Genomic DNA, 27,336 nt, shown 5'->3' with positions numbered 1-27,336 from the left:
AATATCATACTATTCTAGTATACTACACTACAATACAACGTTCGCGTTTACCCCGTGTTCACAATTACCCCACTCTCGCCTACATTTTATTTGAAAGACAAAAATAACTATAATTTGTAAAATAATTTTTGAAATTTGCTTTGGCAAATAATTGCTTGGATAAAAAAATTATTTTGGACATTATTAAAGAAAAAAAACATCTAGAGAAAAAAACCGAGGAAAGATTATCTAGAAGAGATAATATCATCTTACATGAAAACTGATTCTTATCTCAAAAAAAGGTTTAAATACAGAATTAACTTATTGGATATACGGCTTTACCTTCTTTAACAGTGCCTAAGTCAGCAGCTTGACCATTAGGGAAGACAGTTTTTACATAGATCCCCATATTTCCGCGAGGACTGTCGGTACCGCCGACGATACTGAAGCCGAGTCCCTTGTGACCGGGACCCTTAAGAAATCTGGCGGTCAGTATCGTAAAGGATGCGCTCCCCTTACCAGGTCTTGGCAAGGTACAAAAACGTGACTCCTCCCCTTCAGCGGCCTCATCGATATCCTCAAGCTCCGAATCGGTATTCAGACCCTCGTCCGCGTCTTGAGTACCCTGAAAGGAAAATCGCATTGCATTCAAGCTGCAGAAAAACTTACGCGTGCTATATAGGCCGTAGTAATACTACGCCAAGAAATATTTTATTTTTATAACACAATAATCGAAATACTTTCTACGGTCGGGTTGGATTTTTGTGCCTAATAATATTTTTGCGTATACATTTTTTTCAGGCTCAGCAAACTGCGCGCCGAATAATGTCGATCTTGAAATGCAATATCAAGCTGAAGCCCAAATAGTTCACGTAATTAAATTGATAATCAATTTAATAATCATGATACTAAATAAGCGTCTTTAAAAACGAACCGTAAAGAATTTATTACGAAAAATACTTGGACCTTCTTACATTCCGTGTTACGTCTTTATTTTTATTTTTAACCGGTAAAACTTTTGTTAACATTTTAATTGTATATATACCGTTGTTTATATATATATTTCTCTACTAAATCTTTATTGACACAAATTTGAACTTACGAAACTTTGGTAAAAACTAAAAATTGTTCTTTTTTTTTTATCGGAATCTACTCACTTGCCAAGTCTTCAAGTTCGCGCCCGAAGAGCTGGGAATATTCGCGACGCTTCTACTGTTGAGCCTCTTCGGGTTTCTCTTGCCGGAACTTCTCTCCGTACCTAGACTAGCAGGGGCGTCCTCCTTACCACCGGCGGAATTCAACGCTACCTCGCCCGAGTAATTATTCACCTGTCCGCCGAGCTTGAAATCGGTGGACCTCTTTCTGGGCGTCACTCTGGGTATGTGTATCTCCTCGAACGACGGCTCCGACTGATTCCTGATCTTCGCGTTCTGGAAGTGCACGTTCTCGTACGCGTGCTCCCTCGTCTCGGAGTTACTTCTGGCCAGGTGTCGACCCGCGTACGGACTTCCGGTAGCCAGATCGTCTCGCGGAGCGCCAGCTCCTCGTTGAAAGCGCACGTTCTCGTAAGAGTGCAGATCGTGCCCGCTGGCCTCGCGGTTCTCCGAGTTGCTGCGTTGGAGAACTGGCCGGACTCTCGGGCAGCAGGACGACGGCGAGGACCTCGAGAACACCACGTTCTCGTAGAGGTCCTTCTGCTCGTAGCCGTCTTGGGCGGAGTAGGCGAAGCTGTTGCCGTTGCAGTGAGGTGAGTTCGGGACGCTGCTCTCCGCCAAGGTCTCCAGGTTATCGTGGAAGGGATACGGCGGCAGGGACGCCGGCTCGCTCGAATCGTAACGATTCTCCTCGAAGGTCTGACTGGAAGACGAGGTGAGCGGACTCGGCACGTAGAAATTCGAGGCATTGTCCTTCTGCGGGGGGAACACTTCCGTCACGCTCAGCGCCTTTCGCTTCCTGATGCCGGCGTTTATCTTGCTGAACTTACTGCGGAGCACGTGCTGGATGTCGGCGATTCCCTTCGTCGTACCTGCAAACATACTTTGTTATCAAGTACACGTGCAAAATGCAATCGGCCTCGCAGAGAACCAGAAACGAAAGAAATATTCATTCTTTTAACATTAAATTCAATTTTCAACATCTATAACTTCAATAGTTTTTTTAGTTAATTATAAAAAAGTAACTTTAATGAACGCATTATTATCGTAGTGTCAAATTATACTCAATTTGAGTCATTTTTAATTATTTCTATAGCTCACCACTGCTCCTACTTAATATGTCGTTAATTTAACACTTCAACTAAACCAATGCGGTTAAAATAATACTGTTTTGTGTTAAAATAATAAATTTTGACACTCATGGTAGTTAAAAAAAACAAAATGTTATTTAACTCAGGAATTGGCTTAAATTTCATCCTTTAATATTCAACAGTGTACGTCAAGACTAGACTTCGCTTAAATTTCGCGACGGTGGTTTGGTTTCGGGTCGATTAAAATTCACCTGGCAGCCTCAGGGAACTAGTTTGCAGCAGTTTCTTCGGCGAGCTACCATCTTGAAGGCTCTTCGCGGCCGGCGAGGCTTCTCTGCTGGCCGGCGTCGATCTCACCGCGTGTATAACGCCGTGATTCCCGCCACCCTGTATCAGCGCCTCCTGCGGCTCCGACGACTCCTGCACGGAGCATCTTCGCCGCAGCTTCCGCCAGCGCTGACTGATACTCTTGTTCCACAGATTCAGGTCTGAAAAAGAGGCGAAAAAAGAACGTTCAGTATGCGTCGCGTCGAGTTCGGCGCCGTTGAATCTCCGCTCGACCGAAAACGCCGGGAGTATCGTTCCTTCAAAAAAAAAAAAAATAAAATAAAAAAAAAATAAAGAAAAACGAGGAAGAAAAACACACCGTTCCGTTCCCCGTCCGTCAGGCCTTAACGACCGGAAACACTTATCTCTTCCCTGAGCGAGGTGCACGACATCTTTCTATTTACGCACAGATAACGAGTCGGGGGACTGACGAAAAGGCGCGCCACGGCACGGATGAGTGTAACGGTAACGATATGACATTATCGAGAGCAAAACAACGCCAAGCGTGTGATGACTCGTGCATTTTGATATGTAGTGATCACAAACGTTCGAACATGTTACTGCTGCTCCAAAGTAAATTGACTCGACAGAGTGATAACTCAATTGCATTTCAACCATCGACACTTAATAAAAGCTCTTTTTTTATTACGACAATATAATTGCAAAAATGCGTGATTTTCTCACCGTTATTTTGTAATTTTCGTATTTTATATATTCCTGCACGACCGACCACATTCGTAAAGAATAATGAGAAGAATTTTTTTTTTTTTAAGCTCGATGGTTGAGAAACGGAGTGATGTATTTTCTCTTTTTCTTTTTCTCCTTTTTTTTTAATATATAGACGCAATTATGCATATTACTAAGAAATTTTTTTGGTATCGTTTCTTTCATGTTATTACATACGGTATTTAAATGGTATTTAAATATTAATATTAACTCTCTGATTTAAAAATTCTGAAATGTCGTCCAAATCTAATACGATAAACACAAGAGGAGATTGGTCATTCGGACCTTTCCGCTTTTTAAAAAATAACTTAATGATAGACAATAAGCAGCTCTTGCTCATTTTCTACCGCTCCAGATGAGAAAACTTAAATGCCCATCACGTCAACTCGTAAACGCATGAAATCTTCATGGAAAACTGTCGAGGAAGAAAGCGCGGCTTAAAAGCATCTCTGTCACGCGGTGTACCCTCGTCACGCCAATTACGGGCGCAACTCCGAGCATCAATTCCTCATTCCGTCGCGCGCATTCTAACCAATTCAATTACATCTCCCATCGTGCAAGCCACCGTGTAATCCAATCTGCAATTACAATTCAATATAGTCTCCATGTCTTCCCCGCAGCCGTCCACGTGGCAGCCGGAAGACGACGAGACCAACCGCGAAGTAACATCAGTTCCGCGGGGTCGGACCCCACTTCCTTCTTCCGTTCCCTCGGCGCACCCTCGACAGCGGCCTTGAAGAAAACCGGAGCATAACGCGCGTCGTGCGCGCGCTCACGCGCACCGTGTCACGTTGTCATGAATCGTTAGAGACGATGACGAACTTTCCAGTCTGGCGAATTAACGTGTGGCTATTAAAATCCAGCCTCGCAGCTTCTTCAACCCAGAAATTGTCGCAATGACGCCGCGGTGCGACTGTCGCTCGTCGCTGCGACGCACTGATGCCGCGGCTGTCGCGTTCGCCGTTATCCCGGGGTTACCGTCATATTGTGCAAAACGCACTTTCACTTCTCGTATCGCCCGGATGCGCCCGATTTTACGAGGCCTTTTTTTTACACGCGCTGCCACGCCGCGCCGGACGTTGCGCTCGCCGATACACTCTCTTTCGGCCACCTTATATATATATTTGCATATGTTTGTATATGTAAAACCATGCACCGGTGAGATGCCTAATTGGCTGCTTCGTTAGCGTCAGCTCGTAACGTATACGATGAGAGATTGTGACATCGGTTTTTGACGCCACGACCAAATTTTTATATCGCCTCCGAGGTATTTTATGACGCCGGATATCAACGTGACGAAACTTGTCCGATCGAGGAGAGCCTTGAGGAACTTCGACGAAACTGTGGATATCTTTCGGAACGAAGTCTTACGCGGAAGGTCTATTCCCGCCTCGGGAATTCCTGGAATACTTTACACAGAGTGGACATAGAGTGACCCTTGTCACTTTGTTTAACCCCGAATTACTTCAAGAAACGACGCAGTTGAAAGTGAAGTTCTCGACAAATTTACAAAACAGAAAAAAATAATTATTAACTCGTCAAGAAAACTTTTCAGTTATTTTTTCTTTTTTTTTTTCAAAGAAAACGGATATATTAAAAGTCTCGCACTCTTAACGTTTCTTGACGCTTCTTTTACACATCCTTGGAAAGTTTCTCTTCGCGCGTCATAACTACATTCATTTAATTCACACTATCACTGTGATTGTTCCGACGTCTTTGTCTCAGGATAATCTAATGCGCGATCGATAAGGCGGTATAATCCCGGAAGAGGACAGTTCCTTTAATAAAGCTTCCTTAGGAAGAGCGTAATTAACATTTGCCGGCGTCCACGGAGTTTCATGCAAATCACTATCGATCACACAGAGACCGTGGGGAATCAAATGTGGCATCGCAGATAATGTCATCGGAAGTTTAAATCTCCCCTGTCTCGACGCAACATCCTTTATGAGAGCAAATTCTGTGAGTTTAATCCAAATAATTTTCTTTTATAAGAAAAACTTTACAAGTATAGTTTTTCTCTGTGAGCGAATGATTATTTTTCCCGATTTAAAATTAATCTTTAATGCAAATTCAGAAAGATACCATTCTTACGGATGTAGAATTATTTTCCAGCGCACGGTTTTTCACGATTTTTCCTTCTTCCTGTTTATACAGCCTCAGTAAGTTCTTTTTCACGAAACAAATTTGGAAAGCTTACATTCGTTCAGTTGTATCATTTGCAATTCCAGGCGCAATAATTCGACATAGAAGTTTTGCCCAAACAATTTTCCTTTAGAAGAAACATTTAAAGAATCCAGTAATCCTCTGGATGAATGATGATTTTCCCAGATTTAGAATTAATCTTATGGGAATCAATGCAAATTCAGGAAGATACTATCTTTACGAATGTAAAATTATTTTCCAGCGCCGGCACACGATTTTTTATGATCATTCTTCCTTCTTCCTTGACACTGTGTTTTACAAAGCCTCAATAACTTCTTTTTCACAGAACAAATTTAGAAAATTTGCACTCATTCGGCTGTATCGTCATTTGCAACTCCAGGCGCATCAATTCGGCGTAGAAGTAGAAGCCGATGACGTGTGCGAGCATCTCTGTAGGCGGAAAAATTGCCGGTTGATCCCCGATCGAGCGCATCGCGGGATCGATCAGGGTCATCGATCGTCCTTCGATCCTCCGCATTCGGCGACGCGAAACTGATCCTCGCAATCACACGCGACTCCGACTTTATTCAATTGTGACGGCCGAGTCTCCGTTTCGGAAATCGCGGGATCTACACTGCGCGCAGTCTCGGCATGGACTGAGAGGCCCTACTCTCGAGCTTCACGTTCACGTTGTCGTGTGTTAGGCGTAACACACGTGTGCGTGTGCCGGCGTGCACACCACACGTGCGCGGCTCTCTTGATATACCTGTGCATACTTGGTGACGCCGAACGAAAGGCTTGCATCTGGCCGATTCAAATTAATTTTTTTTTTAATTTTATTTTGATAATTTTTATTCTTTAAAAAAATATTGAGCTACACATAAATTTGTATACTTCAAAATAAGAAAGATCGAATTATGAGATAATTCTTTAGTATTTTTATGCAAATTTTTTTTCAACAATTTTTATTCTTTAATATTGAGCTTATACATATAGATTTATATACTTCCAAAATAAGAAAGATTGAATTATGAATTATTATTATTCAGTACTTTGTGATTATAATTCTTTAATACTGAATGTTTATTTTATTAAGCTTCTCTACTACGTCTTCAATTAATATTGTCAATGTTTTAATATTGTTTACGACGTATTGTCTAAAATGTATATCTTTCTGTATTAAATGATAAATCTAAAAAAATTTGTTGAAAATCAAATTGTACCTAATACAATATAAACATCAGAGATTTTGCAATCACTCGTAATTGCAAAATCTGAGAGTTGCAAGTTATATTTAAAACTTTAATTAATTGAAAATATTATTTCAGTTAATTAAAGTTGACAAGATATTATTTCTCATTCAATCTCAAACTAATTTAAATTCGAGATTAATTTTTATCGAACAATTCACATCGATTTATATTTATAAAATTATCGAATGTTATTATTCTTTTAAAATTTATTTCATAAATCTGGGAGAAGTAAAGTCGTATATTTAAAGGCAAGACGACGATTCTTTTGTTAATAGGCTCACCGTGTACAAACCGCAGACAGATCGTGTACTGATTGTGGGAGCTCCTCGGTGTGCGTTAGAATATGAGCGGTCTCTTTCGCTCAGGGACTTGCGAGCACGTGTGTCGTCCACTCAGGCACACAACCTGCACACACACACACACACGCCTATTAATGTACATCACGGCTGCGTGCACACCCTACGCGCCGTTGCACTCGTGCGCCTCATGGTCAGGGCGGGACGCCCGTTGTTCTTCACAATGACGCGAGCGTGTCTTTCGTGCACGAATCCGCATGAAAGTGGACGGCACACAGACTCCAGAGAAGAGAGGCGACTCAACGACTTTCGAACGTTAATAATCGGTAAGCCAATTACGTTTAAGAATGACTAAATTTTCTCCAGCCAATCTCGCCCCTTACCCATCCGCGCGCGCTGTTACGCCAACACACTTGCGCACATATATTTTTTCCTCGCCCTCCGGAGCTTGAAATATCTACACAAAAATAGCTAACGGAAGAGATAAGATAATGAAATTAATTACGGACTTGTATAGATTTCTTTTCACGATTATTTAATCACACTAAAAAATTGAAAGATAAAAAAATTGTAAGATCTTTTTTAACGGAGTTTTTTATATTTTTTAACGAGCAATATTTTTATTTTGTAATAAATATAATTTTCTTCATATATATATATATATATACTCTCTTTCTCTCTCGCTCTCTCTTAAATCAAAGCAGCTCAGTTCCTCTCGGTATCATTTCATTCGTCGGAAGATCATTCACCGACGTTATCAATCTCGCTGCGAAAGATTATCGCGCGCGAACGGCGCTCCGTTTTATCGTCTTACATACGGAGCTCGTACAATAAATAAATAAACCCGGGAGTGACGGGGCTGTCGACGAGCGACGATAAACGCGCTTTAAAGAGACACGCACGCAAGTACGCGCTCACGCATACGTAACCAGCACGTGCACGCCGCGCCGTGAACGCGAGTTACGTGCGTATGCGTGACTTAAGTGACACTCCGTGCGTGAGGTCAAGCCCGGAGAATGTTTCTTCTATTGCTCATTGTGTCTCGGGGAGGGGGCCCCCGACGGGCCCTGGCCTGGCCCCTATGGCGCAGTCCGACTAAGTGGCCGCCCTCGATGAGAATTTGCGCTGCCATTGAAACGGCAAAGCTGCTTTGCTCTCGCGATTCTGAGGATCGTTTGTCTTTGTTATTTTTTTTCGGTTGACGTATATTTTTTTGTCTACATAGGATGATCGAAATTATTGTATTACTTTACAAAAAAATTGATGTAATAAAAATATTTTTAGAGCAACATAAAAAATGATGGACAAGAAATTTGAATACGTCCCAGTTTCACGATTTGAGAATTGTAAAAGAACTTCTAAACGCGCGTGAAGACTTTTGAGACCGACGTAATAAAGTGTACTTTTGCTTTTCTTAGAATTAAGAAGAAAGATACAAACTAAAAATAGCGTATTTTGCAAGTCGAAATGTTGTAGAATACCAAATTATATGTAAAAAAAAAACTTGTACGAGAGCTCATGAGCACCTCTGAGCGAAGTGCCTTTAAATTCCCGGCTTTCCACTTCACTTATCCCGGAAACTTGACGTTTAACATCGGAGTAGGTATTATTATTTTGCTTACCTCACGCCTCACCCTGAACTTAGACGACGACGACGACAACGACGAAAACATTATTATACAACGGCGATTAAATCATCAGACGTGTCGATTAAATGCTCGCAATTAAACGATCGAATGGCGCAGCGCGCGCGTTTTCAGCGCAAAAAAGCGACTCGGTCGTGGTGAAACCGACGTTATTATCCGATCCGCGGTTTCACGACGGCTCTAGTTCGACCTGTGCATAAAGCAACGAGCCGGCGATCAGGCACTCGGGGAACCCGAGCATTCTTCTGGTACACGTCAGCGCGCAGAAAAGGAGCCCGAAGAAGCGTTTCCCTCTCGAGAGAAGGAAGGAAGACGGAGACACGCGCGCGGCGTGGTGACGGGGGCCGGGAACGGGACGGAAAAGGGGCCCCGTAGGGTACAACAGTTGCACCGCGTATAGTAGACCAACGCGAGAGGAATGCGTAAACGGTACACCGTATAAGTAGCTCCGCTCGGTCACGACCAATTCCAGAAAGACACGCATGAGAAACGCGGCGGGAGAAGGCCTACGCTCTCGCGAGCCTTCGAAATATTGAGCGAAGGAAATGCCACGCTGGTTTGTAAGACAGATTCGCTGCTGTCTCATCAAATTCGGTATTAACCCTTAAAGGCTACGTAGTCCATATATGGACCTCGCATATGGACCTTGGATCGCGTATAAAGCTGGGTCTAATCAACCAAATCTTAAAGAATTATATATGAAATAGGGGTAGAAAAGATTGAAGAATATAACAGAATTAGAAAAATTGCCAATAATTAATATTAAATTGCCCAAAAACATCAATTTTTGAAGAGCGGTCAGACTTGGTGTAGCCTTTAAGGGTTAAAGTTGGAAGATCGAAGTTCCTCCAAAGAGAGATTGAAACATTTCTCTTCATCAGGCAAGAAAGAACAATACTGAAATCTACTGTGGCAGCAATCTTGCTTCGATTTAGTTTTAATTTTATTCCATACGAATGTAAAAATCCTTTGGTATCAATGTGGATGCAATTGAGATAATCGCAATCGGTATTAATTTAAATTTTTCACATGCATCAAAGTCGGTGGAAAATAACAATTACAAATTCTATCTTACAGTGCCATTTCCTTTCAATTTAGTTGGGATATAAAATAATTACAGAGCCGACGGAGTTCGCGGTTAATGTCGGAACAAGTTCCCGGTATTATGATGTTAATATAGTGTTCCTTCTATTACAAAAGCGAGATGACGCGGGGACAGATGGCCCACGTCCAAGAGACGTCTCGTTCCGACGTTCGTGTCTCGACAGGTTTAAATTCATCCCTCTCACGGTCACGCCAGCGTTACGTCACCTCTCAACGACGACGTAACGAAAAGCTCTCTTTCTCCCTCTCGCAAGCTTTCGCGTCTGTTCGCGGCATAATTCGCTCTCTCGTGGCTGCCCGCCCGCGCCGGTATTTTTATTTCGAGCAAGGTCAATGACGCGTCGGAGTCGTCGTCGGTGCGTTGCTCCGCGTCGCTGATAATGGTATCGCGTGTCGCGCGCAGGTTTGCCGCTCGTCGCGTCGCGACGTACGAGCGAAGGAAACGGCCGAATCAGCGGGAATCGCGTGCGTCGGGATGCAGCGCGCGCAACAATGAAAAACGCGCGCGCGGGACCGATAGAAGGAGGCACGCCGCCGCACCCCGTATATAACCCCGATAACGTTTCAACTGCAATTGGCAGGCATTTAGCGACGCACAAAGCTCGGCGACACTGATTCAACAAGCGTGCGTTTGTATCACGAGTCGTATTTAATATTTATTCAAATTTATCTTTATATATGCAACTTTTTTTATCTATCTTTCTTTCGTTGCACTTTGTTTCATATTAATTTGTTATATTTTTTGCTAATTTAATTTGCGTTATTTTAAATTTTTACTTTTAATTTGTGCTAATGTGAAATTCAATTTATTTCGCGATATGGCATACGTCGACAAAATCGTTATCGCTAATAGACCAACTAATGCACGGCGAACCGCCTGTTGCATTATCAGCAAGGTTGAGGAACATATGCGTCGTAAAATAGTTTTAGAAAAACTGATATCGCAATTATCTAAATTAGTTGACGTAAATATCTCGCGGTTCGCAGTTATGAGTAATAAAATGAATACCCGGAGGTTCTGGCAAAATTATATTTACGACTTTCGCGCAGAAACGCTACTCAAGTTAAATAATCACGAATCGATAAGCTCTCTTTACGAAAACAAAATTGAAATAACAAGGGAGAGTCAATTTCCATAAGATGGAATGTTCAATCTCCGAGAAATCGTAAACTCTATAAATAAATTTCCACCGATCCCTTTTAATTCAACCTTCTTCTTCAGCGCGAGCTCCTCTTTGCGCAACTTGGCGGTGACTTATACAAACTCCATTCTCATGCAAATTCTCTCTATTGCCGTCGCGTCGTCGCGGGAAGCGGGAGGGTATTGTCATATCTTTTCATCCGTTACTTCCAATAACTTTTCGTCGCGTAATATTATAGCGAAGCACACATCGGCCGACCCTATATTGTCCGCGACACCGCGACATTTTTCAGCGGCGCACTTTTGTCGACGGTGCGAATTGTTCGGTATACGTGTCCGCGGTATAATCGAGTAACTGTACGCACAGACAATGGCCGAGGCCGCACGGTACGCATCGTTGACTCCAATTATGCGAGTTCTCAACCTCGGCGTCGTCGCTGCCGCGCTACCGCGGTTACGCGACCGCATGTATATGTATTGTCGCCATTACTGGATCGATCGCTTATTTGTCTTTGCAAACGCGTGATTTCCTACGATACATTTAAAAATTAATAGCGATAGAAAATTGATATTAATCACGGTATAGAACACTTGCCACTTCCATTAAGCACGGTTCAATTTGATATTTAGATCATTGCGACTGAAAACCTTGGTGGAAAAATGCCTCTCAGAATTCTTCGTATTATTAATCAGAATTTCAATGGAAATTTTCAGACTTTTTCAGATTTTTTATATTGGAACATTTTTCTGAATTCGGACATAATAATAAAATATTTCAGATTTTTCCAATACACATCTTTGTAGAAATCTGAATAAATATGAGAAAATCCGTGCAATTTATCAGTTTTTCATACAGATACTATAGAATATTCCAAAAAATCCTCATCTAATTACGGAAAGTATGTGAGAAATATACCATTTTTTCCCATTTTTTAATAAATCTAAAATATGAGAAATTCGTAGAATTTCTGAGAAAATCCGTGCATTATGAGAGATTTTTTCACCAGAGAAGTCGCAGGTATTTTAATTTTCGTTAGATTAAAAACGTGTTCAGCAAGGAATGACGAATGGCAAACCGGTTGTTCTTCCGACGTGAGTGTTTTAACGATAGAGACCGACATAACCGCGCATCATGCCGTCGTGAGGCAACGCTTCGCATTTCCGCTGGAAATATCGGCAAAATCGTTTTCATGTATATCCGCGTAATATCGCGTTCGTTCAGCCCCGAGGCCACGCACAGACGCTCACGCACACGATGTGTTTCTGTCCGAGAAAAAAATATCTAACATCCGTTTCTGAAGAATTACCGTTACCGTCATTTGCGGTCTTCAACATTTGCAAATCAAGAAATGCACCGATTAAAAAAAACGAGCTTTGCTTGTAGGGAAGCGAGTTCAGTCTCTGCGGATATAATCGACAATTCCAAATCGTGCCCCCTTTATGAACAGAATGCGAAAAGATTTTCAAGTATTGCACTGAAAAAAAATTTATTATTTGCAAAAAAATAGATTTCTTTAAATTTAGTTTCCTCAATTCAAAAAAGTGTTGGATAGATTTAAGAAAACATTTTTCTGAGTTTAAAATATTTTCTCGAATCTACCTAATACTTCTTTGAATTAAGAAAACTAAATTAAAAAAAATTTATTTTCTTGCAAATAATTTTTTTTCAGTGTGGAAGAGCAACGAGCAACTGCGCAAACGTTTTGCAACCCGAGGAGTTAAAGATGGAAATGAAAGGAAATAACGTAAAATCTCTATTTATACCGAGAATTACTCGTGCAAAAGCGAGATAAGTATCCGGGAGTGAATTACAAACAGAGTGGATGAATAGACGATTAAAGTAAACGACTAAATACGATAGAACGATGAAAACGAACAGGAAGACGTCTAGGTATAAGTATTCTGCAAAGATGAAACGTGTGCCCCAGAGGGGTCTCGGTGTGAATCGGTAAACTCGTCGAAACGTAAAGAAATGGAAACTACCGGCTCGTACGATTTCCACCAGCTCGCATAGAAATGCGCGCCCGTGAATGGACAAAGAAAAGATCGCGATGACGAACGAGGAAACTGAGGGATTCGCGGTATTATACCGCGGAAAATAAATTACGTTCAGAGCGCAGAGTTGGCTTTTATATATCCCGGCAGGTATACTCTCCGCTGAGAGAGATACGTGAGAGAATGCGAACGCATACTTAGCAATATGTACACGAATTATGGGCGCGAGCACAGCGTGACGTGAATGACTTTTGACGGTTGTTCAGCATCGTCCTCCATTGTTGCGGCATTCTATTGAAACTAACGCTTTCAGGTACAGCTGTTACTGCGTCACAAGTCACTGTCGCGAAACTTAAATTATTAAATTGTTAAATAATGATATCTGACAGCTGCACTGTTAATATATGTGCGAAGAAAATATTAATATACTAATATAGATTACAATGAAATATATATTTATTTTCTAAGTTTTCGAAAATTCTGGTTGAATTGACAATTTTTGCAATCAATTCCTTGCAGGTTTCTAATAAGATGATGATTAGCATCAGTAATGTTAAATTGGTTATCAATTAATTTAATTATCGCGATGAATAATGTCATACATTTCCAGCTTTAGCATAAAATTTCAAGACAGTGGGATATATAAAATTCACAAAAGTTGTTATTTATTGTAACTTGCACATTCAAATATTACAAACAATTGTATAGTAATCCTTTTGTAAAATATAAAATATCTTGCACAATATTTTTTAATAAAAGCATAACTTTCAACATAACTTTATTGTCATTTTTACTGTAATATTTTCTTCGTAAAGTAATTAATAAATATTGACATAATTATTAGAATTTAGAGTGCGTACTGCAAAAATACATTGATAAATAGAAATTTAGAAGCTTAATGCGAATTTTAAAAAGGCACGTCGGCACTAAAGTATTAAAACAATATTTCTTCAACCATTAACACAGCATGCTACGTGCTGAGTTACTTAAATGGTCATGTAATCGTTATAATTGAGCGATGGTGTCAACGTTCGCCGACTAAGAAAACTGATCGTTCAGGCAGGAAGTTTTATCCTTTACGCCGAATTTCAATCAGCCGGTAACTACCGTTCGAGCTTCCGCTCCATTCCGTTAACCGCGAATATCTCCCAGGTATCTCCCAGGTACATGACTCAAAGAAACCGCGAACTTCCTGCGCAAATAAACACTGCGGCCTGAGAACCGGCGAAATGCATAAACTCAATTGGACGCAATTTATTTATTTTATTGTCGTTTCCTTTTCCAGAGAAACTGTTTTTTCAATTTAATTATAAAATTAAACGCATTATCAAATTAAAGTATTGGGAATTAACTCAATTAAATACCTATCAGCTGCTAAGAAAATTAATTATAAATCTGTAATTAAACAAAAATTCTTTATATCATACAGCACTCTTTGTTTAAATTACGTCGACCTAAAGAACAATGTTTCTAAATTAATTAATCCCATTCCTAACTAAACAAAAGAGCATCAGAAGAAGTTCCGTATTATCAACGCTTAAGTTTTCAAACTTCACTGTTATTCAACGACATGAAGGATTAAAGTTTCACGCGATTTCGCATAACGAGTCGCGGGAGAAGCTCGTCGAAACTGATGGCTTCATCAAAGCGCTCGGGCAACCAGAGAGAGGAGAGAGAGAAGAGGAGAAACCGTTTCGGGTCCGTATAATGCCGTAATAATGCCGCGGCAGACGAGGAAACACAGTCTTCTCCGGAGGTTAAACCGGGTGGTCAGGTAATCCGAAACTTCTGCCTTTCTCCCCGTGGGTTCGATTCGAGGCGTGTCGTTTAACCCGGGGGAACTATCATCTCCGGCGCTATCGCGTGACCGACCGTCACGACAACGCCGAGGTTCCATCACGAGGGCTAATGTCATCGCGCGCAGCGTGGCGAATTGTCACGCACGACGATGCCGGCCTGCGACGCGAGCGAAGACAACGCTCGGTCCCTCCCTCACTCCTTATTCGCTCTTTCCCATGTGTCCGATGCACCGCGCCTTCCCGGAATCTCGCCATTATGTCGCGGTCGCGCAGGCCGCGCGGGAACCGCGCAAGTAATAATTTGGTGCCCCCGGTACCATCCGTCCTGACCGCCGCGCCGATCGGATCACATCGTCCAGTCGCCACCGCGATAATTTGGCGGTCCGCGATGTAAACTGTAAAGCTCCGGAGAACCCGTAATTCTCGCGATTCGAAAGGCAAACTTTTGATGCTTCAGCTTTCTTTTTCTTTCTAATGAAATTGTCACAGAGAGAAGACACATAAAAGATATAAAAAATAAAAGATACTTTTTATGTAAAAAAAAGAATATTTTTTTATGGCAAAAGTGAAATAATATCTGGAGCAATAAGTACGTGCGACACGCGCTAATTGCACGCACATTGTACATTGATTTGAGGTGCGATAATCCAGATTGATCGCCCGTCACGTTTAATCTCGACGGGCAGTAATAACGGTAATTTACAGCGCGGCACACATGCGAGACAGCAGGGAGCCTCAAGGGGAGATGCTCTCGCCCCTAATTTTTAATTGCCGGAAGATATGTCGCGAGAAAATTATGCAACCTCTGATTTCCGACGATTAAAATCGTCAGTGTTAATGCCGCGCGTCATTATTTGCGCAATCGTCGAGCGTCTCCGTTTCTGCAATTAAATTTTAATGGCGCGCGAGGAGGATATGTTACCCGCACCGAGACGCATGGTATAACTATTCGCCTCGATAAGAATTCTTTCGCGCGCGGAATATAAACTTGCGATAAGCAGGCGCCTGTCCGCGCTGCGTAAAACCCGTCCGACGACAAGCATCCTCTGTTACTCAACACTGCGCTAAATGCCTCCTTACGATCATCATCGTTTTATCGCCTGGTAAACACCTCATTTCACATATCACTTTATTTATTTTCTATTTATTTGTCGAAGCGTTTGCTGCGTAATAGTAAAGCGAATAAAACAGAATAATATATACATCAATTAATAAAAGGATTTTTGCGTCTTCTTTTTCTTCGCTCTTGTTCAAGTTGTTGAATATTTTGTGTTAAAAAATAAAATAGGTCACGTCGAATACGAGAGCGGAAATGACGAACGCGCCGCGTATCGCGGATTCCTCCGTATATATAATTTTACACGGTGCCGAAGGCGCGCACAAAGCCCGCATTATATCGATTAACGCGAGCATTATCTCTTATTGAGTATAAACAGGGGTGCGAGTGTCGGGGATGTTATCACGGCGTGCGGTCGAAGGCAAAAGTCGCCGATTGACCTCCGAGTTTCTCGCGCCGCAGCGCAGGGTCGGGTGGCTCAATGAACCCCGGCGATAGCCTGGAAAGTGGTAACGAGACGCGGAGAGAAGAAGCAAAATGGTATTATACGCATCTGCGAGCCGAGTGTTTTCTCTGCCCGGCTCCGAAAATAAATGCGGTGTAAATATTATGTCCACTTCCGAGTACGGCATTCCGAGCGCATGAGAGACACTCGAACATTTGGCGTACTCCGGTACGGCAGAACGGAGATTCTCACGAATATACGCACGTATGCACACTCGCGCGAGCGCGCGCGCGTCCCGGAGTGACCGTAATTAAGCGCGTAACAAGGCTTGTTTACGCCGAGTCCGACCGGCCGCGGGCCGTCGTAATCCCCCGAGCCGCTTAGTCTGCCGTTTTAATCCGACTCTTCTCGGCGCTACAGTCATCTTACGGTCCACGGTATGCGCGACGTGTCCCTGCACCGTGTACCCGTAAATAGAAACTTTCGCTGCGCCGCCCGCCGAACGGCATTGTTCGCGATCGTGACACTCCCGGAGTCTCGTTAAACGCGACCGGCGTCTCCAAAGAGCGTGGGACATTCGGATCGTCGATCGCGCAGAGACATCCGATTCTTCAGAAAAAGACTCTCGGTAGAGTTTTCTCTTAATGTTGTCAGGATACCAAAGCATAAATTTCAAATTTGTAACAAACAAAAGATTAATCACCCTCCTCCGTCTAATAAATTTTTGGAAACCGCGGATAAAGAATTTAACTGTCCATTGAATTTATGTGAAACTCTGTTTCATCATATACTATAATATTTCAGAAATAAAAGCGCGCTTTTATCGATAAAAGTAAACTGAGAATACTAGCCTTAGAATTCTAGTAAAAGCAAAAAAATAAATACGAATTAATGGTGATCGCTAACTGTGATGTCCGCGAGATTTTAAGAGAAATTAGACTTTGTTTTCAAGATGACAAATCGGAATTGCGTTGTTCACTTCCGAGAAAAACTTTCGGTCCCATATTTATTCATGCGCCGCGGGGTGAAAATGTCAGGCATTTACCACGCGAGCATCACGAGATTTCTCTCACCTTTGCTATATGCATTCTGCTTACAAATTGCTCGGCAAACAGCACAGCGAATCAACATCGATTTGTATAATGGTCATGAAAGGCTTTATCACGCAGATTATAAATCATCTCGATCGCGACTTATACCTTCTATCCTGTCATTGCGTAAAATAAATACCAGCCGGCAAATATATTTGAACTTCAACTTCCTCAGAATTTAAATTACATGTAGTTATTGGATGATAAACTATGCGCTTTTGACGTACAGGTCGTAATCTTCAATATTAAATTTAGTAACAGTTTTATTTGATAAATCAAGGATTTTTCTCTGTCAAGATATCAAAACATAAATTTCAAATTATAATAAATGAAAGATTAATCGCCCTTAAAGCGAATAGAGAATTCAACTGTCCACTTTATTTATGTGAAACTCTTTCGTCAAAATTTTCAAAATCTGATTAATTTTGTGGAGTATTCTACGAACGATCGATGGCCTTAGTTTAGTCGCAATCGTCGCAATCTTCGCAAACGAAAGATCAGCTCTATACTTTCAATATAATACTTTCAAATCTTGTATTTTATTGTACGGACAGTTGATAATATTTTGGAATAGAATTCAAATCTTCGTACTTGTCTGCACATTTCTACTAAAATACACCAACTCTACCTCGTTTATAATTTTTATTAAAAGCCTTACTCTATTGACGCGTTAAGTTACTATTTCCCATGCGCGTCACCCTCTATACGCGAGGGGCAGGATTACGCTAATATAACATCTGACCAAGCGTGTCTGATCAGCTATAAAATATTCGTGGATTCGTTTCTCGTGACGCTACGAAAATCACCCTGCAACATCGCGCAAGATTACCTTCGCGGCGTTGCGTAAGGTCATAAAAAATCTCTCACCTTCCTTTCCAAGTGTCAAGGGTCCGCAACGTCGTTGCCCATACTCACGCGATCTTGGTTACGTGTACGTCGTCGTCATGCCCCTTCGTGGACCTTTTCCCCCCTGCGGAAATTCCGCACTCGCCACAAGGGTCCCACGACTTCCCGTTAACCCCCGGCGCGGCGTCACAGACTTTCCCTTCGCTCGCGGAATTTCTCCGCGAAGCGAAATCCGTGACCTTTTCATCGGCGACGCGGACATTTTCCTTATTGGAAGATCGATAACGCGTGCCTCGAGGTAATCGCATTAATTAATATAACCGCGAAAAGCAAGTTCGTATTTATCTCCGGTGAATATCTTGAAACTTTTTTCTTTTTACTTCAAAATCGTTGAATTTTGAATGCTTTATAAGATTTAGGATTTTTGCGATTCTTAATTAATTATGTAAAATGTAATGCATATAAAAAATATTTTAATTGATTAGAATTAAAATCCGAAGTTTCCAAGGTCTATATTTCTCTTCGGGATATCTCGCCGTTAAAAAAATATCAATCCAATTAATAAAAAAAACCAATACTAATGTTATTTTTGAAAATAAAGCTTCGCTTAATAATACGAATCGTCAAGTAAAAGTCAAGTCGTCATTTTTAATAACTAAGGATGTTAGTTTTAACTGTTATTTTTCTCATCGCAAATCTCGTCCCGAATCTTCAGCGGTCATCCCCAAGGAAATTTTTAATTTCTAAACGCTTCACCCCCGAGGAGTAACTACCAAGGTCACCAAAATTAAAGACCAAGAGGGAGAATCTCCTTTCCATGACGACGGTCACGTATTCTCGCTCTAGAGAGGATACACGCGCGGCCCTAGAGGACAACCCTCTCCCTTAAGGAAAAGAGAAAAGAAGCCACCCTCACCTTTGCTGTCGCAGACGTCGCAAAGCACCATGTCCGCCGGCAACGAAGCGCGTGTATCCTACCGCGTGGCCGCATCTGCACTGAGATATTTGACGTAGGGCGGCATCGCGACGGGAGGTGGCGGAGGAAATTGAAGACGGGGCGGAGGGGCGGGAGGAGGAGGACGAAGAGGAAAATGAGGAGACCGGCGTTCAACGACACTGTCGATCGATCGGTCTGCAAAGTGTTAACGGTTTGACAGTCACGTTTACACTGGCGATGTAGCGCATCAGAACCGATGTATGGACGACCAACGGCCCCCAACGACGGGGTCGGAGGAAAAGGGGGGACCGTACCGATGTGACCCACTGTGGTGGGGATGCTCGGATCAATATTAGGGCGTAGACTCAAGGGCAAGGGTCGCCGGGGCCTATATGGGGTGTCGGTCCTACAACGCGGCGAATTTCGGCGAAAGAAATTTTGGAGTCAATTTTTTTCTTGGTCGAACGGAAATTGAGATTTTGTAATATGCTAAAATCCGAAAAAGTACATAAATGGTATGTAAATGCATTTCCTCTCTGAAAGCTAAATTTATCTCATCAAGGTCGTACTTTAAATTTTAATTTTATAGAAAAATAGAAAAGCTAAAGATTAAAATAAAAGGAACTCAAAGTTTGCTGAGACGAATTGCTAATCATTAAACGATCAACTACAGGCTTGTTACCCACAATTTTTAATATTAGATTTAATAACAGTTAATTAACTTGATAAATTAAGAGTTTTTCTTAATAGCATTGTCAAGGCATCAAGACTTTTTAAACGATTATAATAAACAAAAAATTAATCACGCTTCTTGTCTAACAAAGTTTTCTTTGAAAGTGAAAAAATCTAGGTGTTCAGTCAAATTTATGTAAACTTTGTTTCATCAAAAAATTTAATTAAAGTTGAAATATTCTACTCGCTATGAATGATAAAACTTTTGGCAAAATCTTTGTCAAGAAAAAAATCGGCTTCGCACTTCTCGTTGATTCGAAATTCAGGTCAAGGGTTCTAGAGCACCCTGTATAAGGGAAACTCGTGCGTGCGTTCGTGCGTGCGTGCGTGCACGCGTGCGAAAAGGAATTTGGATACGATGCATCGCACGATGATATCAATCGCGGTTGTCGTCGATGCGTCCCGTTGTGCCCAGAATTTGTTATACGCGACCTTTCCGCGCTCTCACGATCGCCGGGATCGGTTCTATCACCTTCGCCCGACTAGGAGGCTTACACGAGATTAGCGCGATAATAGGTGTGTTGTAAAAAATGATGGGCGTGTAAAGCGCGTAAAGAGCCGCTTGTTTGCCTCGCAATAATTTACGTTTGCGCCGATTGACATGAAAGATACTTTTTTTGCTAATAAAATCGACGAAGAAGCGATCACATTGTGAGATATTCGTTTGCCCTTTGCCTTCCCGGATAATTTAATTGCCATAAGTTAATTAATGTCAAGTTGATGACCCCCGTTTCCCAAATAATTAATTTAGTCGCGGATAGCTGCTGTCTAATTAAGTTTCTATAGAAAAATGGAAGTTAAAGATTAAAATAAAACCAACTCAAAGATTGCCAAGAAAAATTTCCAATCATTAAACGATCGATAAACTGCAAGCTTTATTATGCATAATTTTTAATTATTAAATTTTATAACAGTTAACTAAATAGATATGAATTTTTTCTCAATAGCATTGTCGAGGCACCGAGACTTTTCGAACAATTATAATAAACAAAAAATTAATCACGTTTCTCGTCTAACAAAGTTTTCTCTAAAAGTGAAAGAGTTAAGAGAAAATGCCGACTTTGCACGTGTTTAGTTATCTGTCTCGCAAAGAATGTATTAATTTGACTTTTGATCTCAATAGTTATTCGCACTTTCCGATGTTTATGCAATCGAATGGCAAGTCTCGCTGAGGCAATCGCTAAAAAATGTTTGCATGTCATCATACCGTTAATTGCGCGCCGCCGCGCGTTCTCTCTCCTCCGTTTTATATATATGAAAACTTTCGCGGCGCCGTGAGAATGCGAGAATGCCGGACGCGAGGGAGAAAACCTGCCCCTCTTCTGGCTTTCGGGACGAAAGCGCGGTATTACGCGAACGCCCAGGTATTCGAGCGTGGCAGCAGCCAAGTCGGCGATGCGATGGGTGCATAGTTCAAACGTAAACGCGGTATTTCACCGCGACGCGAAAGGATTAACCCCTTCGCGGCCACCGACGACCCGAGATCCTTTGATTCAGGAATTTTTCCCGAGACGCCTGCTTTACGAACCTTCCCTGAAGAGAGAGAAAGATAGAGAACGTCGGCTTCGCATTGCACGAAGATTATGTACGGTCAGCGTAATGTGACGATATCTATTTTGCGAGCGCAACGTTTCTTCGCGACGCGTTCGCGAAGAAAAAAGGAATTTAATTCGCACGGATGGCGAGTATTTTATGCGCTCGTGTGATTTCGATTATCCTATAATTTAACGAAAAAAAATTTAATTTTAATATTTTCTAAAGGAAAACTCCGTTTCATCGAAGCTTTGAAAGAAGCGATTCTCCTCATCCTTTCTACTTCTTCCTAAAATTCTTTTAAGAAGAAAGTTTAGAAATTTAATTGTTGACTTGCAATTTTCAGTTTTTGGGTTCTTTTTGTTTTAATCCGTATAGTCCGCATGTTCTCGACACAAATGCAGCTGTCTTACTCGAGAATTACTGCGCGTATCAACATTCTTGAGTCATCGGGCGTACACGTAAGCAAGCAGAGATATAGCGTAGAGTCTACATGTAAGATGATAAGTCGCAGAGATAAGAATGCTTAGCTAGGATAAAAGAGCGGTGCAAGGTACGCCCGGAGACCCCGGAGTACCTTCTTACACGTTGCGCGCAACTGAAGGTGACGGCGATGCCATTCCGCTCGCTTTAAACACGCATTCACACACGGAGAACCAGAAAATTTCCAGGAAGCCATACCCGTGAGAACACACCGACACTTTCGGCATTTACCGAACCGCAGACCGCAGGTCACACTAATTTCTAATCTAATCTAATCGGACAATTTAAAGCAGGGCTTAACTTTCGGCCGGTTATCAGCTTATCCAATTAATTTCGTTATTTTAAAATATATCAGCAAGAATTTTATCATGAATTTAAAGCAAATTAGTCAAGAATTAGTCCTGTATCTCTTCTCTCGAGATTCCTAAGCTGAAAAAAATCACGGATAAAGAAAGGTAAAATTATTCAGGCGGAAATAAATGAGTAAATAAATGCAATGTTATTTCGGCTCGTAAATCTCAGGCTCGAGGGGCACAGGGTTCGATCTTATATCGCCATTTGCATAAGAACGGCACTCCAGCATTCTATATACAATTGAATGCTCGAAAAGATCGGGACCGTCATCAGAGCGCTCGGAACTTTCACTGCGGGACCAGAGAGAAGAGGCACTTCCGCGCGCGTCTGTTTCTACGGTTAAATCCATACGTAGAGACATATGTCAAGGGGACATACACACACACACACACACGCACACTCTACATTGGGGACGCACTACCCTGACCTGCGGTAGTACCGCGAACGAGCGTGCGAGCGTGAGGGAGCGTCCAAAAATAGAGGTTTTTCAGCCCCCCCGAGGGATCAATGGGCATGCCAGTCGTACTGTAATTTTAAACACCTCGACAAACGTCGCTAATTGAATCTGCAGGCTTATACAACGCGCCCCCTCAAACGGACGTCGAGCATTTAACGTGCCTGCGGGCATTAAACCGATAAACCTGAAAATTTCAACAGGCATCGTCGAACGTGAGATAAAGACATGATCGAGGAAATGCGGGACGATACCAATGAACCAGTAAACATCTCTCACGATGTCCTTTTTAATAAAGCTGTTGTAACAAATAGTTTATTATAAATTATTAAAGATGCTTTATATTTTTTTCAGCCGAGATTATTCGCAGCCAAATGAATCGTACTGAATTTAAAGAAATTAATTTACTAACTCGCATTTGCTGAAAACGCTTCGCATTTTTAGCTATTAACTTACAACTCAGGGTGTATCTAAAACAAACGCAAAGCTTTAAAAGAATTTCAGATTTTTGGTTGTCATTAATTTGTGAATTGTGTAATTCATTTCTAAACACCAACGCCACCATGTGCCGCTATAAATAATTGATACTAAGTTAGCGATCTGTTCAAAAATTATTCCATCTATTCTATCCTTCGTCAATCGTCATCTACCACTCATTAGACATTTTTCTCACGCGCGAGATGTACAGCCGATTCGCTCGAACTCACCCTTGCGCTGGTCCTCGCTGTCGGAATGGAGCTCGACGTCGTGCAGCCTCATGGATTGCACGAATCCTCGCCAGTGACTACGCGAGCGTTCCCTCTCGCCGAGATCGCTCTTCAGGTTCGCCAGCTGCCGGTCGGACTCCTTCAACAGCCCGTCCAGAATATCTGGTCTGTCCAGATTAGAACTCGCCTTAGAATTCTTCTCCGCGCTCGCACCACCGTTCGACGAATCCTCCCCGCGAGGACCTCCTCGGTCCTCCGACCCGCGGCGCCCGTCTGAAGAGTAATCCGCGTCTTTCCAGCCTCGATTTTTCGAATTTCTTCTCCTGCGAGCGGGAGGACGCGGCTGATCCTCCGATCTCGCGTCTTCCTTCTGCTTCTGCCTGTCTCTCAGATCTCTCTCCGGAATCTCCTGAAGGATCTTACCCAATGCTCTCCCGTTCGCGTTCCTGCCCGACATCTTGTTGGACACGTTCTTCGGATTGTTACACCGATCCTTCAACGACTCCCGATTGCTCCTGGACGCCTCCAGAAGCTTCTGCGCCAGCAACCGAGTCCTGTTAATCTCCGCGCCGGGCTTCCTCTCCTCCTTCTCCGAATCGCTCCTGATCCGCTTGTCGTTGCCGTGCTTGGACACCGTTCTGGGCGATGGATCCGCCGATTGAAACATCTGCTGGATTTTGAAGATATCCGAGCGGATTTTGGCCGAGGTCGGCGCGTCGTTCCTCTTACTCGAGATCGTCAGCATTAATTCTGCTTTCTGCGAAGGTCCTCTGTGATTCCGCGGCGTCGGCGGTGTGTTCCTCAGCCTCTCCAAGTCCCTCAGGTCCGCCAGGAGAGAGTTGGGAGTCCTCGGTATCCTAGCCGTGCCATCCTCGTAACCCGTAGCGACGCTGCGCGGTCGATTATTTCTCGAGTCTGACCTGCCGACCTTGTCGATCGGCGTCAGCGACTGATCCAGGAAGACAGTCTCGCGGATCTGACTGATGTTGCGCAGCTTGGGCGCGCCGATTTTCATGCCGGTCGTTCTCATGATCACCTTCTCGACTGACTCGATATCCCGCTCGCGTCCCAATCGCCTCTCCTCGATCAGCCGCGCCCGATTGGCGTCGATCGACGTCGCGAGTGAATTGTGGTAAACCGGGCCCCTGGCGGACGTGACGGCCCGCGAGTTTGACCCGGGATTGGCGGACCTGCTGCTGCGCAGAGGAGACACCCGGACCAGCCTCGGTGCATCCTTGGGCTCGTCCGTCTGCAAACTGCCCCGGTAGACCATCTTCTCCTCGTCTATTTTAGTCAGTTCTTCTCGTCGTCACCAAAAAGAGCGAAGATTATTCGGAAGGCTGTTGTTCATCTGAAAATTGGAGTATTAATTGAGTACTGAAATTTAACATCGCGTAACATAAAGAAAACGGAACAAATCTTTTTTTTACTCTTCTTAAGAATTAAGTTCTAAGAATTCTTACAACTAAAAAAAAAATAAAGTAAGTTAAACCAAAATTATGTTAATCTGCACTGATAGAAATGGACATACAAAGATAAAATATAAAAAGTTCAAGGATATCAAGGTGAGACATATACATTATAATAATGTATAGATTATGTGTATACCATTTGATTCTACGTTGATAAGACGAAACGAGAATTTAGTACGCCTCCAGATCCAGATATAAACGCTGTCTCGAGACGCATAAAAGATACGATTATGGCAAAAGACTCGGCTGTAACGTCGCTCGAGATCGTCATTGAATCGTGAAATGCCATGCGCTGATAAAATGTGCTATTAAGATTGTAATAATAACGCCGGGAGGCAACTAAAATCAAATCTCCGTCAGCAGGATCGTTAATTATTGCGTAGGTAACGGAAGGATCAAATAGAGCTATAAAAGCAGATTGTCGTTCGAAACGCGGACCCGCCGCTCGCTGAATGATTCGCCGATCGATACGCAATGATTTAGCTTGCCACCATGGAATTAGTAATGGCTTGCACGTCAACGATAATCTATGCAAATTACAGCGGTGAAACTCTAACGCCGTTATGGAACAAAGCTCACGCCCGACCGGACACGTTGATATAATTCTAGTTATTTAAGCAAAAAATAAAATTTCCGTTCGCGAAACGAGCTCGAAAACGCATTAATTCGCTCCTTATTGGGTGCGACCCGAGTGCTTTTGCAAATTGCATCTTTCGAATCAACATAATTGTAAACGGTTTCAAGGCGGGTAAACTACACTGTTAAATTTGTACTGTCAAATTATACTCAATTCGAGTCACTTTATCATTCCTATAGATCGCCGCTCTTCCTATTCGATATGCCATTAATTTAAACAATGTTACCTAATTGAAATAAATCAATGGAGTTAAAATAATACTGCTTCGTGTTAAAATAAATTTTGACACACATCATAGTTAAAAATAACAAAATGTTATCTAACTCCAGTATTGGTTTAAAATTCATTTTTTAATATTTAACTATCGAGGGCGAAATAAACACATTTATTCAGTATCTATCAAGCTCGTTCTTTTCTTTATGATCTTCTCTTCTTTCACAATTTGCATTATTTTTTTTCTAAATAGTACAAAGCTATGGAAGAGTCGACGCTCTTTTATTGAAATCTTAAAAAATTTTTTTACGAAACGCCGTAACAGTCTCCAGAACATTCTTTTTTGGAGAAAAAGGTAAGAAAAAAAGGGAGAAAGGTTCTTGCTACCTGTTGCACTCTCTCACACGTATCGACGGCAGCGAGTTAATTTGATTGGCGAGACCGTCCGATTTTTGAGTCCCGTTTGTTAATTCACTTTGCACAACGCATGCTCGATCCTCGCAGCAGTGAGCAGACTTATACGGCGATGAGAAAACGCCGGGCGGCTTTTACCGCAAACCCGCCGCGCTCGCCGCGCGCGTCTCGACGTCCACGTCCATGTCGCGTCGGCACGACTCACGCAAGGTCGTTCCGCGGCGTTCGAATATCACCGACCACGCTGAAAATCGCCGTCCCGTCTCGCCGGGCGAGATATTAACGTTTCGTCGGGAAACGCACGTCGTCGGGAGAAACAGCGAGTCGCCGAGTCTATAATCGACGGGAGCGTGTCACGGCTCCGGGACTCTGCTCCGAAGGACCGTGTCGGTAGCTGCGTTTCATGTGGGTGTCACGCCGCGCAACGCGACGCAACGCGACGCAACGCAACATATAACGCATGTGGGCAGTGACACCCGGTCGCACATTTTGCAACACGCACCTCACACGCTCGTCTCTCGTCTCTCCGCGCGCGTGTGGGTGTCGCGCACCGCGCGCGACCGTCCGAGGCGACGAAACGCGCGGTTGCATTCTAATCGTGCGATCGTACTCGCGCGAGAAGATCGAGGATTGACAGCCAGGTCTCTCTCTTTCTCTCCTTTCTCTCGAGCCGCCATAAATGGCCAGCGGGAACGATCGGCATCGCGCGGGCACGGGGCTCCGTGCCCGCTCGATGCCTCCCGCGATCAAGACAGATCGATCATCACCATTATCGACAATTACCGTCGCGCGTGATATAATCCCTTGTGACGTAACGGCTGGACGTTTTATCTTTGTTACGCTACGCGAGCTTTCGGGCCCCACAAATGAAGCCAGCCTGCCGCGACTTGCGATATATTATTTGCTTCAATTGTCAATAATGCATGTAAAGTTAATATCTAACGGACAGTTAATTGGAGATGATAAGATCTACCGGTTCGCATATACCTGTTACGCGTGACGCGATACTTACGTATATGATAATGAAATAGTTGCAGCTCGCCGGCGCGAGCACACGGTCCCGCTAGGTATAATTAGGCTCTATATAAATCGCGCGAGTTAACGAAGAAAACAAAAGCGCGAAACTTTCCGAAACGTTTCACGGTAACGGACGTAATTAGGGATAGTGTGCCTCGTAAGTCAGAGATTGAATATACCGTTGAGCTTGTTTGGAATTCTTTATTAATTGGTAGCGACAAGCCTAATCGCGCCGGCACAATCGTTTTTATTTCAAACGATCCCGAGGACGTTTTCTACATTCAGGAATTT

At 42.8% G+C, this 27,336-nt stretch overlaps 1 protein-coding gene across 2 annotated transcripts in view; it reads right to left on the bottom strand.

Annotated features, from left to right (window-relative positions):
- LOC143901403 (uncharacterized) overlaps positions 1-27,336 on the bottom strand; it is a 34,788-nt gene that overhangs the window by 3,346 nt on the left and 4,106 nt on the right. For both annotated transcript variants that reach the window (XM_077413693.1, XM_077413694.1), the window contains 4 exons: positions 23,293-24,643; positions 2,476-2,712; positions 1,137-2,005; positions 322-604 (listed from right to left, as the gene is read on the bottom strand). In XM_077413693.1, coding sequence (XP_077269819.1) covers positions 322-604; positions 1,137-2,005; positions 2,476-2,712; positions 23,293-24,565 — 2,662 coding nt within the window. In that variant the 5' untranslated portion in view covers positions 24,566-24,643. The remainder of the gene's footprint in view (positions 1-321; positions 605-1,136; positions 2,006-2,475; positions 2,713-23,292; positions 24,644-27,336) is intronic.

The sequence above is a fragment of the Temnothorax americanus genome, unplaced genomic scaffold (assembly GCF_048541705.1).
Source record: "Temnothorax americanus isolate GAGA-0224 unplaced genomic scaffold, ASM4854170v1 Scaffold33, whole genome shotgun sequence".
Lineage (NCBI taxonomy): Eukaryota > Metazoa > Arthropoda > Insecta > Hymenoptera > Formicidae > Temnothorax > Temnothorax americanus.
This window is presented reverse-complemented; position numbering and strand designations above follow the sequence as displayed.